This window comes from Sarcophilus harrisii, chromosome 2 (assembly GCF_902635505.1).
Source record: "Sarcophilus harrisii chromosome 2, mSarHar1.11, whole genome shotgun sequence".
Lineage (NCBI taxonomy): Eukaryota > Metazoa > Chordata > Mammalia > Dasyuromorphia > Dasyuridae > Sarcophilus > Sarcophilus harrisii.
Window position 1 is genome coordinate 170221676 of NC_045427.1, and position 18089 is coordinate 170239764.

The 18089-nt window shown below is 32.9% G+C and overlaps 1 protein-coding gene across 6 annotated transcripts in view; it reads right to left on the reverse strand.

Annotated features, from left to right (window-relative positions):
- MCPH1 (microcephalin 1) overlaps positions 1 to 18089 on the reverse strand; it is a 336480-nt gene that overhangs the window by 12984 nt on the left and 305407 nt on the right. For 5 of the 6 annotated variants that reach the window (XR_004231848.1, XM_031951145.1, XM_031951144.1 and 2 more), the window contains one exon: positions 7321 to 7558. Coding sequence is in view for 5 of the 6 variants with exons in the window: in XM_031951145.1 (XP_031807005.1) it covers positions 7321 to 7558 (238 nt within the window). In the remaining variant the exon portion in view is untranslated. Of the gene's footprint in view, positions 1 to 7320; positions 7559 to 18089 lie in introns of those variants that run through there. The other variant, XM_031951142.1, reaches the window with a different exon arrangement.

Genomic DNA, 18089 nt, shown 5'->3' on the forward strand with positions numbered 1-18089 from the left:
TACATTTGTAAAAATGCTTAGCATACACGTTTCTCTGATAAGGCCTCATTTCTTAAATTTAGAGGGAACAGTCAAATTTATAAAAAATCAGAGCTATGCCCCAATTGATAAACAATCAAAAGATATAATCTGTGCCCCAAAAGCTAGAAATTCATGCATATCTTGACCTATTCATGCATATCTTGGCCTTACAACACCACTAAGCATGAATATCAAAAGGGAATAAAAAAAAGAAAGGAAAATGACCTATATGTACACAAAATATTCATAGCAGCTGTCTTTTTAGGGCAAAAAAATTGGAAATTAAGAGGATGCTCATCAATTGGGGAATGGTTCAATAAACTATGGTATATGTTTGTGATGGAACATTATTTGCTCTATGGGAAATGATGAGCAGGATGCTCTCAAGAAAAAAAAAATAACAACCCAACAACAACTAGTTAAGTCCTCCATGAACTCAAGCAAAATGAAATGTATTAAATACAAAGTAATAGCAATGTTCTGGGATGACTAGCTATAAATGGCTGTGCTATTGTCAGTATTACAATCATCCATTACTGCTCTGAAGGATTTATGATGAAAAAACTTATCCATATCCAAAGAAGGAACTGATTATGTCTGAGGTCAGATTGAAGCATTCTCTCTCTCTCTTTTTAACTTAATTTTTCTTCAGGGTTTTTATTTTCATTTATTTTATTTTCACTAGACAGATCTATATTTTCTTTCACAACTTGACTTTTATGGAAATGTTTTACGTAAGTTCATATGTGGTTTCCTACTTGTGGGAAAGGATAAAGGGGAGAACCTAGAATTCAAAAATTTTAAAAACAAATGTGAATTTTGTTTTGTTTTGTTTTGAATGTAACTTAGGAAAAGTATTGGATAAATAAATAAACTAAAATAAAAAGTGCTTAACAGAGAGCCTAACATAAAGTAGGCACTATATAAATGCTCTTTCCTATTTCCTTCCTTTCTCTTTTGAAAAAAGCCTGAAAAAACAGGCATGAAATAGATTAAATTGTGCTTATAACAGGATTAGGAAGGATTAAGGAAGATAAAAAGATAATTGAGGAATAAGTATCTGAAGAGGAAGGCTCAAGAAGGAAAAAGAAAAGCTAAGTGGTAAGGCAAAGCAAGATAAGTAAGGAAAGGTAAATGGAATATTTGATGGGCTGCCAAAAGAAAAGATTGAAAGAACACTTGAGAACTGTATGTAGAGGAAAATCATGAGGTTCAAATGAGATGATAAATGTAAATCACTTTACAAATGTTAAAGAGATTTATAAAGAGCTATATAAATGTCATCATCATCATCATCATCATCATCATCATTGTTATTGTAATTGTTAACTTCCAGTCACCTAGCCTTCAGTCCAGTGATGACTTCATTCTCTGAATCTTCCACTATACTATAGAGCAAATCAGAGATATGCTGGTAAATATTTAACAAACAAAATATGCAATATTAACACTTTCTTCAATCTACATAATTAGCAAAACAATAAATCAGCTCTATTTTGTAGCAATTATTTATTTTTGAGGTGTAAATGCTCATAATGAAAATTTAATAATCAACTCTTAAAAGTCAGTTAAAGCTGGCTCTATCATACTCCTATCTAGATACCAAAGATCAGAGGGAAAAAAAAACTGAAATAAAGATCTCAAATATCATGATTGAGAAAATGGATAATAAAATTGCCCAGCACATAGCAAATAGTGAGCAAAATCAGATGAATGGAACCCAATGAAATCTGAGAGAAATATACTACATGTTTAACTCACCAAGAAATGCTATGGTCATGCTTTGGAATTTGTTAACAAATACTTTAAATATTCAGAATCTCCATTTATCCACTTCTATCCACTCATATTTTAATTCGTTCTCTCTCATTTTAGTGCCAACAACTATCAAATCACTCTAATTGATTCTCTCCTTAACCACAGGGGCTATTCCAAACCTTTTTTCAACTCTTCTCTACTCTCCCATGGCACCCCCTTCTCTTCACATTCTCAGGTGAGGAAAAAGATAAGATAATTTCATAAGAGCACTTTTTTCCCTCCTCCTCATGTTACATTTAGAATTTTTCCCCTACAACCCTTCCTTCACCTCTCTCAGGAAGAGGTGGCTCTTGCACACACACACACACACACACACACACACACACACACACACAGAAACACACATGAGTCTTTTCTCTGTGGCCAAAAAAAGTCAATAGATATAATTAGAGTAACTATGTAAAATTGTGTTTGGAGATCATTCATTTAGTTGTTGTTCGGTTCCAAGATGGTAGAGACCAAAACCAAAGAAGAAGGAAGCACAGTTTGCAGGAAGGAGTTAAAACTCTGTGGAAAATCATTTCACTGTCTCTGCCAGAGTTGTACAGGTTGACTAAATCTTGAAGCTCTAGAGGAATACTAAGTAAGATAGTAACTTTGTGCAGAAATATGGACACATGCCCTCGCAAGGAAAAAGTATCTTGCCTCATGTTGGTGGTGCCTGAAACAAAACCACATTTATCCTTGGTAATTCTGGTCCTGCTTGTTCTGGAAAATTATAGCCTTTTAACTAACAGTTTAAGTTTTCAATCATTTCAGTGCTAACAGTTTGAAAGAATGCCTTGAAAACAACTAGACACAGAAGATAACCTTCCATATTTCCCGAAGTCATAGCTTCAAATTATATAGCCGTTTCTTAAATTGTTGTTAAACTATTTATTGGTTGCTAAAGTCTCAGTGTGATTTAAGTGGTTGATTCGAAAATAAGAAGTCCAGGCAGCCTGGCATGGAGAAAAGAAACCTGGACTACCAGTCAAAGAATCTGGAGGATAGTCTTTGCCTCACCCTTCTCTTTTGTGATATGATCTCTAAAGTCTGCTTTAGCTCTAAATCTTATGTGAATTCTAAAGGATTGACCTTGGCTGGATAGATCTGTACATTTAGGAAATAGACAGCAGTTTGAGCATTAGGCTGAAGTTATCAATCTGGAAAAACAATCTCTGATGTGTGAAAGGATTTTATGACATAAGTGAATCCTTTTATCCCCTACATTATAGGAAGGTTTGAAATTTAAAAAAAAAAAAGTTTACATAAGGAAATCATGCTGAGGTTAAGAGTTGTTTTTGGCAAAATCTAACTTCATTATATTTCCACTAAATTATATGATAATTTATTCCTTGTCTTATTCCTTGAATATGGCACAGATAATGAAGAAACCTCACAATAGAAATGTCTTACAAGACATACAAGCCAACTATCAGTGATAATGCCTAAAAAGATGAAAGGATGAAGGAAGATAATTGTGTTAGAAAAAATAACAGACCTGGGAGGTTATCATGGACAGAGACTTCCAAGCTGTTCTTTATCACTAGAATATAATATACATGGAAAAGAGCAAATGCTTAATAGGAGATCTAGGATTAAGTCCCGTATCTCCCCTTCTGGGTTACCTAGGGCTAATTCTTTCCTTTCTCTGGACCTCAATTTTCTTGCTTATTAAATAAATGAGTGACTATATTATTTCTAAAGTTCCTTAAACTTCTAAAATCCTATGATTCAAAATTTTTTCCCTGAAAAAAGAGAAGTTTTTTTTTTTTTTCTGAGAAGTAAAATTAGATAAGCAAATATTAAGCTTAAGAGAGATCTTGGTGCATAGGAAAGAGCCAAATGGCATTCAGAGTCACAAACTTGGGTTCAAAAACTTAGTACTTCCAATATGACTTTGAATAAATTATTTAACTGCTCCATATTTTAGTTTCCTCATTTTTAAGATGAGGGGGTTGAATCAAATGATCTTTAAGGTCTCTTCCAGCTCCAGATTTATGATCCTATCTCAGAATTGTTATGAGGAAACAAATATAAAGCGATATAAAGAAGCACTTTATAAAGATATAAAATATTTTAAAATATAAAGTACTTTTCAAATATAAAATGTAATGCCCAATATCACGTAACAATAATAGTTAATTCCTCTGAAAGTCTGAAATTTACTTTACTTTGTCTTACTTATTTTCAAGCAGACTCCTCTTAAGCACTATTCAATGTCTTTCTAGGTTCCCAAAACTACATCAGCAAAGGTTTATTGATTAAGAGATGCAAGTGTCTTTCTAGTTTACCACCCTCATTTTACAGATGAAGCCCAAAGAGATGTGTCTTACCTATTATCATAAAAGTAGTAAATATCAGCTTAGGTCCTTTGGCTCCAGAGCCAGTATTTTTCCCACTTTTTCACATTGCCTCTCGAGGTTAGAAAAAGCTTTGAGCTTCCAACTGGATGTCTGAAGAATAATCTGGCTAAAGGAGGCTCATTACCAGATAGATGTAGAATGATGAATTTTTTTTTCCCATAATGACTCTCTTAAGACCATCTACTAAGACCTACTGGGCTTGGGATATGTGTGGATGAAAGGAGAACCCATACTAATAAAATTACAAGTCTCAAGTGTCAACAAGTGCTTTCTCTTTTAACTGTCCTCATTTCCCCTTATGTTTCAATGATTCAATAGGAATCTTATCCCTAGTATAAATGTATTTCAGGGAAATACAACTTGCTCTTGGGAATGAATAGGGAAAACAAGATTGTAAAATCTACCTTCATTATTAAAAAAAAAAAAAAAAAAAACCTAAACTAAATACACAGTAATTTTGCATAAAACAAATGGATAAAAAATGAATCATCCTTGAACTACGTCTCTTAAATTTGCTATAATGTAATTTGAAGGTCCCCTAAGATCTGTTTCCAGTGGCTAAGAATCTGGTTCAAAGCCAGAAAGACAAAATTTCAAGTGGAAAGAACAGTGGATTTGAAGTCAAAGAATCTAAGTTCTGCTACTTACTTAGGAAAGTAATTTAACCCATTTGGGTTTCAATTTCTTTACTTGAAAAATTAGAGAGATTAGATGAGATTATTTTTTTAAGATTCTGGCCTGCTCAAAGCCCTATGAATCCAAACCAGACTATTGGTTAGGACTCTACAGGGAGTTAGGGTTTTGGCTCTCCAAAACTGCCATATCATACCTTCTAGTATTTCCAGCTAGAAAATTTTTAGTTTATGATCTAGTTTTTGAGAATTACTATTCTTATTTCATTGTAAAAAGTATTGATTTTCTATCTGATTTGTATTTAAGAAAGATTTACTTTGTTCTTATGGTGACTTTAAAAGATTTGGGGTACACAATTTACAGGAATGTCTCTCTTTTTACAAAATAGAAGGCAAAATGAAGATAAAATTTGCTGATCCTGATTTTGCTTTATAGGTGCTACCAAAATGCAACTGTTACCTATATATTATATATAAATATATGTCACTATTTGTATTGATGTAATATTTTTGTAGCATCAATAGTATACATTTTTATTATACTTTCTACTTTTAAAAATCTTTTCATATATATATTTTCATATATATTTCATATCCATATAAAATATATATGTATATATATTTTAATCTTACCACAATTTTATGAAGGAGATATAATAGGAATTATATCTCTAGCATGTTGATAAGGAAACTGAGACATAAAGAGATTATATGACTTGTCCAAGGTTATGGACATCGTGGCAGAATTTGGCCTAGAATCCAAATCTCATGAATTTTAATTCTGTGTTATTTTCACTATCATGTTTCCTCTGGAAACAGTTATTTATGCACAGAAAGAGTTGACTTACATTTACCAATAAAAATTTCCTTTCATTGTAATATTCCAGAAACGGTAGCATCTGAACTAAGAGTTACAACAAGTAAATGCTCTGAAATCTAAAGAACTAGGAGAGACATGACATGGTGAACTTGAACTTGGCTGGTATTTTGTGACACAGAAGCCATAATCTTATATAGGTGAAGATGTCAGAGGCCTGAGAGCTAAAAATTTCAACATATACAATAGCCGGATGTCATCCAGGCCATAGATGGCATACCAAAAGACAAATAAAAAACAGAATGGGGATTCTATTGTGTAAACAAAAACTTACTCTACAGATTCACATTATAAAAGACAAGATAAAAAATCCAGTCTGGATTTAAGAAGCAAGAACATGATCAAGGGACCAGGAACATCAGGGAACAGAAAGTCATGACAGGAACTAAAGAAAAGCAGTTGATTTGTTCATGACTCTAAATAAAACTACACAAGAAACAGGAAAAAAGCATTAGGATTATCCAGCCTGGAAATAATAACAGTGCAGATCCAGATTTTGGCTCTCAGTACAGTGAAAAATTTCCAAACTCTCAAAAGATTAGCTGTTGATGTGAGTTGTTAATAGCAATTGTGTGCAAAGTTCCATTAGCTGAATAATATATTTTTATGGTGTAATTCTACATTGCTAGAAGTCTTTGCCATTTTCTTAGTTCTATTAAAAATAAGAAACAAAGAAATGAGCTTTTCCTTCCAAACACAGGAGAATTTTCAGCATGATGTAGGAGAAAGAGAACTGAATTCATACCCAGAAAACATAGATTCAAATCTTGTTCTGAAACTTCCCATCTGTGTAACCCTGGACAAGTCAATTTCCTAAATCTAGATTTCTAAGATCCTTCCTAGATCTAAATCCTATGATTTTAGGCATGCTGTGATATTTTGGTTAAGCCAAGTAAGTTAAATACAGTTTCCTTTGTTCAGAAAGGCATCAAAGGGACCTTTTGATTTTTGGCTCTGTAGCATTAGAAAATGTTATTGTTGTTCAGGCATGTTTGACTCTTTATGACCCCATTTGGTGCTTTCTTGACAAAGATACTGGAGTGGCTTGCCATTTCCTTCTCTAGCTCTTTTTTATAGATGAGGAACTGAGGGAAACAGGGTGATTGGCCCAGGGTTATACAACTAATAAGTGTCTGAAGTCAGATTTGAACTCATGACTCCAGAACTCTATATACTGGCCTAGAGGCCTTTTCTCCTTAGCTCTCTTCTTCAGAGTTTTTTTCTTCCTTTAATATTCAGCTCCAGCAGGAAGCTTTCCTGAATCCCATAATTATCTTACATTTAACTACTTTCTGTATGTTTGTATTTATATTAATTTTATATTTATGCTGTATGTGTATGTATTTTTGCATTTGTCTCCCTACAAGTATTGTTTTATTCTTTGTACTTGTACTCCCCAGTTTCTAGGATGGTTCCTGGCATGTAGTAGTACATGGTTAATTAATTCTTGTTGATGGATGATCAAAATTTATCTTTGTGTCTCCCCTAGAGCCCATAAGAATGTATTACTGGATAGTTGGCACTTATGCTTACTGAGATCAGAACTCTATTTCAAACAATGTTTTCTACATAGGAATCTTTTTTTTTTTTTTTTTTTTTCCTAAAGAGATAATCAACTTCCTACCTAGGATCCATTTTTCTGATAAGTACTTGATCTCTGGCTGTTTCTTTCCTCTATACGGACCAATGTAGATACTGGCTGTTACGGTGCTCCTGGACACTTGGCCTCCACATAGCTGCACGAGTTCCCTTAGGGTGGCACAAGGAGGTTCACAGGCTGCAGTTATGAACATCACTGGCTGACTGGCAAAAAGGTCTCCTTGGTACTGGTCTATTGACAAATGGCGCTGCAGCCGGCATATCTGTTGTAATGAAAAGAAAAGAGAAAAGAATTATGACATTTTTTCAAAAGATTCATTCTAATTCCAAATCTCCTAACTGCAAAGTTCATCTTCTTATTTGGGAAAAGAATAATTTGAACTTTCACATTCTCAAGTTTTGACTTTAGAAGGTCTGGAAAAGATTTGATCACAACACATAATTGATACTTGATATTTTCCAAGGAGGCAGCTAGGTGGTGCAGGGGCTAAAGTGCTGTGCCTAGAGTCAGAAAGACTTATTTTTCTGAGTCCTCTTCTGGCCTCAGACACTTTCTAGCTATGTGACTCTGAACAAGTCACTTAACCTTGTTTAGCACTTAATTTTGTTTACTTTAGTTCATCATCTGTAAAATGAGCCGGAGAAGGAAATGACAAAACCACTTCAGTATCTTGGCCAAGAAAATATTACATGGGGTCATGAAGAGTTGGACGTGACTGAAAAATGAATGAATAACAACAAAATTTTCCAAGTAAGCCTATAATAATAATAATAATAATAATAACAATTTAAAAACCTATTACACAAACACATTAGCTTGCATCATTTAAGTTGTTTATTTATTCCCCCAAGTTTAACAAGTAACATTGAACACCAGTTTTAGAGTAGGGAAAAACTGTAACCTATATGAGGTCTATCAAAGTCATTTAGATGATTTGTTTATGTGAAACAGAATTCTAACTCAACAGGTGACCAATGGACTTATGTGCAACATTAATCATTAATTCTTGTACTTCCATTAAGACTTCAGTTCTGGGGAATATACAACAACTTGTATACGAAAAGATATCAATATTTCACAGAACATTATTTGTCACTCAGTGTGGCTCACAGAAGAACTAGGTTTCTCTGTGTATCCTTCTAACTCAATTTTGTGGGTATCAGTGACAAAGTCATCTCCCAGAAACATATTCAGGTACTTTATGCTTTAGCGTCCATCTCATTTTTTTTTTTTTTACTATGCTGCTTGCATGTCAGAAAATGCTGATTATCACTGAAATTGGTAGTGGGGGGAGTCAGGACTTATGGCAAGGGGGGAGTGGTTAGCAAATAAGAAACAGAATACCAAGAGCTAAATAAACTGTAGTAGTACAGTTATAAAACTTAATTTATATGAATAAAGACAGATTTAAATGTAGAAATGTAGAAATATTAACTGTTCATGAGTATGGCAAACTAATGCAATAAAAATATCAATATTACCTAAATTATTATCTAATTGTTTGATTGAGTATCATACTAATTAAAAATTATCAAAGTATTACTCTAGAGAGGTAGGAAAAAAATAAGAAAATTTATCTGGAGGAATAAAAGAAAAGAATATCGAGGGAATTAATGCAAACAAAGTAGAAAAGAAAGGACCTAATAGTATAAGATCTAAAACTATATCACAAAGCAGTAGTCATTAAAATAATTTGGTACTGCTCAAGAGCAGAGAGGTTATTAAGAAGATAAATTAGATATACTTTATATATGAGAAAATGAAGATAATAGTTTGCTATTTGATAAATCCAAAGAACTAAGATGTGCAAGAATTCATGATTCAAAAAAAAATTACTGGGAAAATTGGAAAGCAATCTTGCAGAAAATAGATATAGAGCAACATCTCATAATATAGACCAAGACAAACTTTAAGTGGATATATTACTCAGGAAAAAAGGAAAAGAAGAAAAGAAAAAAAGGGTGACATCATAAAATAAATTGGAGAAACAAAGAAGAAATTAATTATCAAATCTATTAATAGTGAAAGAATTCATGACCAAAGAAGAGATAAAGAGGATCACAGGAGATAAAATGAATAATTTTTATCACATCAAATTAAAGTTTTTACACAAATAAAATTAATGCAGCTTAAATTAGAAGAGAAACATGTGAATGGGAAAAATCTTTGCAGAAAATTTCTTCAGTGAAGGTTTCATTTCTAATAAATAGGGAACTGATTCAATTTATTAGAATCAGATCTATTGTCCAATAGATAGATGGACTAAGGGTATGAATTGGCAGTTTTCAGAAAGTGAAATTCAAGCTATCAATAACCATCTGAAAAATTAACTTAGTTATAAACAATTAGAAAAATGAACATTTAAATAATTCTTGAATTCAAATTGATACCCTTTAGATTGGTAGTTAACAAAAAAAGGAAACTACTGGAGTGGTTTTGGATAATAGGTACATTAATGCACAGTTGATTGAGCTATAACCATAAAGAAAAAAAGGCTAACCATGTTATTGTATATGTGTGGAGAATACTATTGTTCTGTAAGAAATGATGAAGGATATGTTTTCAGAAAAATCTAAGAAGACTAGTATAAACTGAGGCAAAGATAAGTAACTTTGAAGGAATTAGGAACTCTTAGTATAATGAGCAATCACAATTCCAGAGAAGTCAAGATGAAACATGCTATTTACCTCCTGAGAGAGGAGTGATGGACTTAGTATATGGACACATTTTTGGGGGAATGGGTTTGAGGAATGGACAATGTTGGATTTTTTTTTCTTGATTATATACATTTGTAAAAATTTTTTTTCTTTCTTGATTTCTAAGTTGAGGTGGAATGTGAAAGATCAAATGCAGATTTTAAAAATAAAATTTAATTAAAAAATTAGTATCTTTGCAAAGAACAGATTCAAATGAATGATGAATTTCCAAGCCAGAATGCAGAGGGTTTAAAATCACATGAGTGATGAATGAAGACCAGTGATTGGTGAGTTTCTATTAAAAACTTCATTTTAATGTAAGTGCTTAGCTCAGCTATATTCACATCTTCATTCTTCCCTTGATGTCCTTCTTGACTCTCCAGACTTTTTTCTCTACCATGTCCTTCTGAAGGTACTTTCTCCCATTTTAAACTTCTTTTATGTGTCTTTTCCCACTGTAATATAACTTCAAAGCAAGGACTGTTTTTGTTTGTTTTGTTTTGTTTTTGCTTATATTTATATTCCCAGCACTGAGTACGGTACTTATTTAATACATGCTTGTTAGAGAATAAACAGAGGTGTCAATTGTAGATAATTTTCTCAAGGAGTTTAGCTACCATAGGAGAGATAATAGGATAAACATTAATAGGGATAATCAAATAAGAAAATGGCTTTTTAAAGGATGGGGAAGAGATGTAGATAACAGGGAAGAGGGCAGTAGTTGATAAGAAAATGAAGATTATTGAAAGGTTGAGAATGATAAGAGGGTTATCTGCTAGAATGGGATAAAGTGTGCATGAACGGAGGGGTTCACCTTAGCAATGAGGACTAATTCATGTAAAACAGAAATAAATGAAGAGATAGCAGAGCAAGGAATCTGAATGAGATGAGATGAGGGGAGAAGCAGAAATGCCAGTTGAATAATCTCCATTAATTTGGATGAAATATATGGCCAGATCCTCAGGTAAGAGGTTGGAGGGAGACTTGGAGAGGGATAAGAAGTTTTTGAAACTGAGTAGCTAGAGAATTGATTGAGCAGGTATAAAAAGTATTGCTTAGTGTAACTAGGTAATGCAATGGCCAGAGTGCCAGGCCTAGACTCAGGAAGATTCATCTTCCTAACTGGAAGGATTAGAAATCACAATGAGGATGAAGAACAGGGTTGAAGGTCACAAGACAGAAAGATGAAATGATAAAAGATTGTAATCTGATAAAAAGTTTTGGAGTTCAAGATTATGGAAGCAGAATATTAGTAGGTGATGACAAAAACAAGAGTATGTTCATCATTAAGTAGTATATGAAGTTGAATTAGGATGTATGCAGGCATATCATATGTTGATAATTCTAGTATGAAGTCAGTAATTGAAGAAAGAATAACTGAACTTAAAAAAAATAAGGTCCATCAATGAATCATAATAAGATGATTAAGAGATAAAAAGAAACTTAGAGTTCATCCAACCAACACCTTTATTATAAAATTTAGGAAGGAAGGACTACAGATATTAAGATTTGTCCAAGTTCACAAAGGTAAGAGAAGGCAGAGTTAGGATTTGAATCCAGATCCAAGTCCAAATTCAAGACTTTTTCCATTGTAACATCTAAGAAATGACTTGCCAAAGTTGGTCATGAATTGATTCATCAGTGGAATAGCTGGCATTCTCCTAACTCCTTATTCAGCATATAATATTGCTTTGGTTTTAAGAAATCACAAATCTATAAATCTAGCTGTGTGACTTTTTTGAATCAACATAATAAGTTTCTTTTAAAGTTGATCATTTAACTATCTTACCTCATCAATAAATTATCCCTTTGTAACATGAGTGACATTTTATATTTAACTGTCAAACCATTTTAAGCATTTGCCAATATTCATCACATCCTTGTGGGACAGATGGCCAAGGGTTACTTACATTTATTTTTCTGATGAAAAAGCAAAGGTCAAAGGAAGGTGAAAGATTTGCTTTGTGCCAAATAATGAGTCATCAATGAATTTATTCTAAAATTTCCCCCCAACCACTGGACCATGCTATCTTTAAAAAAAATAATATCACTTAATTTAAAAATAATATAAAAATGTTTTCTTTTCCATATATTTTCAAGCTTTACCAGAATTTAAAGTGAAACTTAATTTCCTATTTAATATTAGCACTACATACTTTGATTGATTTATTAATAGCCTACCAAGTATGTGATATAAATAACTACAGTAGCCAATGATCTTAAAATTATATCTCATGAGATTTAAGATTAGCATTACACAGGTAAAAACAAACAATATGTTCCACTGTTTCTTTTTTGAACCCTTTTTAAAACCAAAGGGATGGGGGAAATCGATCTTTGGTTGATAAACAATGTAATCTCTCATTTGAAATGACTGGCCATATCTGCTAAGATGCTGTTTCAGGAAAAAAAAAAAGGAAAATAAGCTTCCTCCAAACTCAATTCAATTTAATTTATTTAAAGTTAATAAGTTAGGGATTCTAGTGCTTTTCTAGTTTCTTTTGTGAGCCCACATGCTAACTTTAAACTAATGAGTACTGGAAATCTCTATTTATGTTAAAAACCCAATGAGACGTTATTTTGAATGGAAGGCATATAATTGAACTTGATTCTAATTCTGCCAGGTCATAAATTTTAAGGATTCAGGTTTACAGGAGATTTATTTACTCTCAGCATTTGGACGGTTTTCTTTTTTTTTTTTTCCTCCTTCATATATTTATTTGTTTAGGTCAAAAGAAAAAATGGTTGCCTTGTTTAGTAGGCTTGCTAATGTGTATTTATTAAATTTAAATCTTAGGAAGGGAGTAATTAAGATAAGATTAATAGCTAGGAAGATCTTAGGAATCAGGGTCATTTCTCAAAATATAATATAGTTTCTCTAGAATCTTAGAATTGAGAGAGCATTTAGAGGTAACATCCTAGTATCCCTAGTATATATATATATAGTTCTATTCAATGAAAGAATTCCCCTTATAACAGCTTTAAGAAGTGGCCACCTTGCTTCTGCTTGAACACTTTCAATATAAGGGAGCTCACTTCTTAGAAAGGCAGTCCAAATCACTTCTAAACAACTCTAACAATTAAGAATCTAAACCCTACTTTTCTATAGTTTTTATCGACTTACCATAAAAAAATTCTCTAAAAAGAGAATTACTAATAGAATATTTTAAAAAATAACTGATGATGGGGATTATATTTAATTTTCCTCCCAAGTCTTCTCTGACAGCCTAAATATCTTCAAATTCTTTACTTTTCCCATTACAACATAGTTACTAAGCCCTCTCAGCAACCTTGCTGCTTCTATTGGATGTTGCTATTAACAACAGTTGTATCCTTTTAGATAGCAGACTTAAATGAAGATGATTCAAGATTATAAGAGAAAACTAACTTTAAACCTTATGATGTAGCTTTCTTGCTGAATGACATATGAAAATTCAACAAACTTTTGTTAATACATACAATGTGGGATTTATTATAAAGGAAAGAAAATGGGATTTGGAGTTAGGTGGTTTGTATTTTGAATCCCAATCAAGCTGCTTCTGTATGTGACTGTGGGCAAATTATTTAATATTTCTAACTCTCAGTTTCTTCTTGAGTAAAAATTTGTGATAAAAATGTGGCCTCTTTCTAATTCATAAGGTTGGTAGAAAGAAGTATGAAAAGGCATTTGTAAACTAAGGCATTATATAAATAAATCAGAATTATTATTCATAATAACTGCACCACCTATTTCCAGGTCACTTTTTCCAAGGCATGAATTTTATATAATACTGAGACATTTAAATATATGGTCCTCCTAACTCATCCTTGTGGGACAGATGGCCAAGGGTTATGTATGGTCCTCCTAACTCCAGGGCTGGTGCTTTCTCTATCTACTGCACCACCTAGCTATCCTGGTTGTTATATTTTTAAAGCTCTACCACCATACTGAAATTTATAGGAGCCAGGGGTGGCATGAAGAGGATTAAAAGATCATACAATTAGACTAGAAGGGAACTTTCAGTCCTCTTATGTTACAGATAATTTGGCATACTCAATCAAAATCAACTAATTTTTCTGGAGCTATCTGTGAATTCTTTTAATTAGTACATTGATTTCTATAATTAGAAAGTCTGGAATAGTTTTCTTGCCATATGTTCTTGGTTTGTTATGTTCTTCTAGGAGACCAATAGTCCTTAAATTATCTTTTTGAATCTTGTATTCAAGATCAATGTGTTTTGCCTGTACAGGGATCACATTCTTTTTACATGACAGCTTTTCACTCTCTTCTCTCAGATTGTTCTTTGCTTCTATATGCTTTTATTTACAATCATTGTCTCTTTTGCGTCTTTTTTTTTCTAGTTTTACTTCTTGGACTGAAGCAGCTAGATAGTGCAGTGGATAGAATATAGGGCCTGAGTCAGAAATATATCTTCTTGAATTCAAATATGGCCTAGATACTTACTAGCCATGTGGCAATGCACAAGTCACTTAATCCTGCTTGCCTCACCTATAAAATGAACTGGGAAAGATATGGCAGACCATTTTAGTATCTTTGCTAAGAAAATTCTAAATGAGTTACAAAGACTTGACATGACTGAAAAATAACTGAACAACAATAGTCATACTTCTTAAGCTTCTCTCAATTCATATTTTAAAATAATTTTTGGAATTTTCCTCTCTTTATTCATATCTCCAATCCCAGTTTTTGGATCTAGTCTTTGTGCTTGGTGATACACCCTGAGATACTCTTGGATGGATGATCAATTCTGCTTGATTCTAGATGTGGCAGCTCAGATGAGACCCTAACAGCTGCAGGAATTCCTGGGTTTTGGTCCTATCTGTTGCTATGACTCCTGGTGGTGTAACTCAGGTTTTGGTGTTGGCTCATTCTTTGTTTCTTTCTCCTAGCAGAGTCCTGAACCTGGAATGGCCCCTATCTCCTGTTGTGATCTTGACAAGTCCCATTTTGAAGTTGATGTTTACACTGGCAGCAGGCCTCCTGCTGTAACTTCAAGTGCTGTCCTGGCCCCTTCTCCTCCTGGGGCTCCTGCTATGGCTCAGGAGTAGTTTGATTGTGGGCTATGCTGCCCGTCACACAGGCTTGGGGCAGTTAGGTGATGCAGTAGAGTCCTGGGGCTGGAGCACCTGAGTTCAAATTTCAGATTCTCACTAACTGGGCAAATTCCTTGATTTCTGTGTTCCTCAGTTTCCTTATTGTAAAGAGAGCATAATAACATACCCTTCAAAGGATTGCTGTGAGAATCAAGTGAGATACTATGGGGGGGGGCAGCTATCTGGTGCAGTGCAGAGAGCAACGGCCCTAAAGTCAGGAGGACCAGAGTTCTAATCTGATCTCAGACATTTAATACTTCCCAGCTGTGATTCTGGGGAAGTCACTTAACCCCAACTGCATCAGAAAAAAAAATCATTACTTAATTGCTTATTCATATCAATTCAGATATTACAAACCAAAACAGACGAAAGAAAAAATACAGAAGTTATAGGAATTAAGATTTATTCTTTGTGTAGGTATAGAAGTCATTTAATCTTTTAATTAATCATACTATTATCTGATAGTTTAAGATAAAGGAACAGTTTTAGATCATTAGAACATAGATTTGGAGCTTAAAAGGGACCTTACTATATAGGTATTCAACTTCATTTTATAGATGAGGAAGCTGAGGTCAAGAATGGTTAAGTATGTTTAACATATTTTGGTTTACTTGGCATCTAGGGGAAGGGGTGGGGAGAAGAAGGGAAAAATTTGGAACACAAGGTTTTATAGGGGTCAATGTTGAAAAATTATCCATGCATATGTTTTAAAAATAAAAAACTTTCATAAAAAAAAAAAAAAAAAGAATGGCTAAGTGATTTGCCCAAAGTTGTATGGGTAACAATTATAGAAGGTAGCATTTGAACTTAGATCTTCTGATTACAGAATTAAAGCTCCTTCCTTTGTCCATTTTGTTGTACCATGCTGTCTTCTAATCTTGAATTTAAAAGTTCCCTCTTTATATTGAAAAGGGTTAAAATATGAAAACATACATAAAGTTAGTTGTTATAAAATAATTTTATTGGAATGCAGTTATAACCTGGACTTTGAAGGAAAAATAAAAGTGTTGTCTCAAAATGGAAAAAAAAAATCCAAGCTGTTGACAATTTCTTTAACAGGTTTTTCCCCTAACACTGTCAAATATGTTGGCAGGAAAGTTGCACTTCTCTTAAATCACAAGCACTGATAAGAAAGTCTAATTACAACAATATATTTTCTAAAAGACCAAGTTCCAGGGGGAACACTGCACGAGAAAGTTGGCAAATACATCTACTGTTTGGCTGAGAGTCAATTTCATATCAACCATTGCCAACATTTCTGAGGGAAGGAGAAAAACTACCAACTTCAAAAAAAAATTTATTTAACTTTTAAAAATAAATGTGAAATTATTTTAAAATATTGTCTACTTTATGTGAAAAAAATCTTCTAAAAAGATTTTTATGGGATGACTGATTTTATTCCCTAACACCTACTTGTATTTGGTTAAACAAAACATGGGTCTGCTCATGAGTACATATATTCAGAGAATAAACCTTAATTTCTACAGGTCCAATCTTTTATTTTTCTTCTATTCTGGCCTATAATATCAGAACTGACTTGAATAAGCAGTTGATTATTATGTACTTAAAAATAATATGGCATTTATTAAGAGCTTTAAGGTTTGCAAGGTTTTAAGTTAATTTTCATTACTACTGAATTGGCTAGCCAAGAATGAACACCTCCAACCATAGTATTTCTGAACATTTACTAAGGCACACAAAGATTATGATCCTTATCTGTGAAGAGATGATCCTTATAGAAAAATCTCTGAAGAAGTAAGTAACCCCTATAAAAGAGCAATTAAATATATTTTCACTATGGATATTAATAACTTCTTTTATTTATTTTTTTCTCATTTCAATTTCCAGACAGCCTTCAACTATTTCTGTTCACTATCATACCCACTAGCACACCATTGCTTTGGCTGGCACACAGCTATTCTGTTAGTGAGCTGGGTACTTCTTCCTGCCAGCTTTAGGTACAGAAAAATAGCTCTAGAGATACAAGATGAAAGAGCACTTCTAGACCACATTATAAAAAGATATAAGAAGCCAAACCCAAAGAAAAACTTATTTTACAATAGTGAAAGCTTTAATGACTTCTGCTTCAGGATGTCACAGTCATAGAATACCTGAGTTGGAGGAAACTTATGTCATCCAGTTCATCTAGTTTTTATTGTGATGAATAAGGCTCTGGAGAGGTGGAACCATTTGCCAAAGGTTATATATCTAATGCCAGGAATTCAAATCTAGTCCTTTATCTTCTACTTTAATATGTTTTTCACTACGATATACTGAATCCATAGATTACTTTTTAGTGACAAAGACAAAGATGATTTTTTAATGACCAACACTTACTTATCCTGTGTCTTTTCTAATAAAAAAATAAGTAAAGAAAAAAAAAGCATTTGTTGATTTATTATTTCATAATAGGGCATTTTTTTTTTAAACCCAGGGAGGAAAGAATAGAAAAATAGCCTCAGTTAGCAATTTGTTGCCAAATTGTGCAGCTGCTTTCATAGTATCTCCCTTGAATCTTCCTCTTCTTTTCATTCTAATAACCACAATGACTTTTTTACATTATAAAAATATAAAAAGATTCTAAATCCTATGACCTTAAAGATCACTGAGTCCAAATTCTTTATTTAACAATGAAGGAAAATAAGTGGTCAAATGACAAAATTATTAGGAGCAAAATCAGGTATTGAACCCAGGGGATTTTCAAATCCAGTACTTTTTTATGAATATACATTTATTTCTTATTTTTATTTAGTTAGCAAAAATCTGCCATTTCACCCTCTTACTTTTCCTCAACTGAGAACACAAAGAAAAACTAGTTTTGTTACAAATAGTTATAGTGAAACAAAACAAATTCCTCCATTGGCCATATGCAAAATGTACACATGTCCTTTATATATGTGTGTCTTATATGTCTATCCATACATATACCACATATAGTGTATATATTAGTTGATTGTTGTCCTTTGTACTTGAAGAGGACCAAATTGACATCACTATATTAGA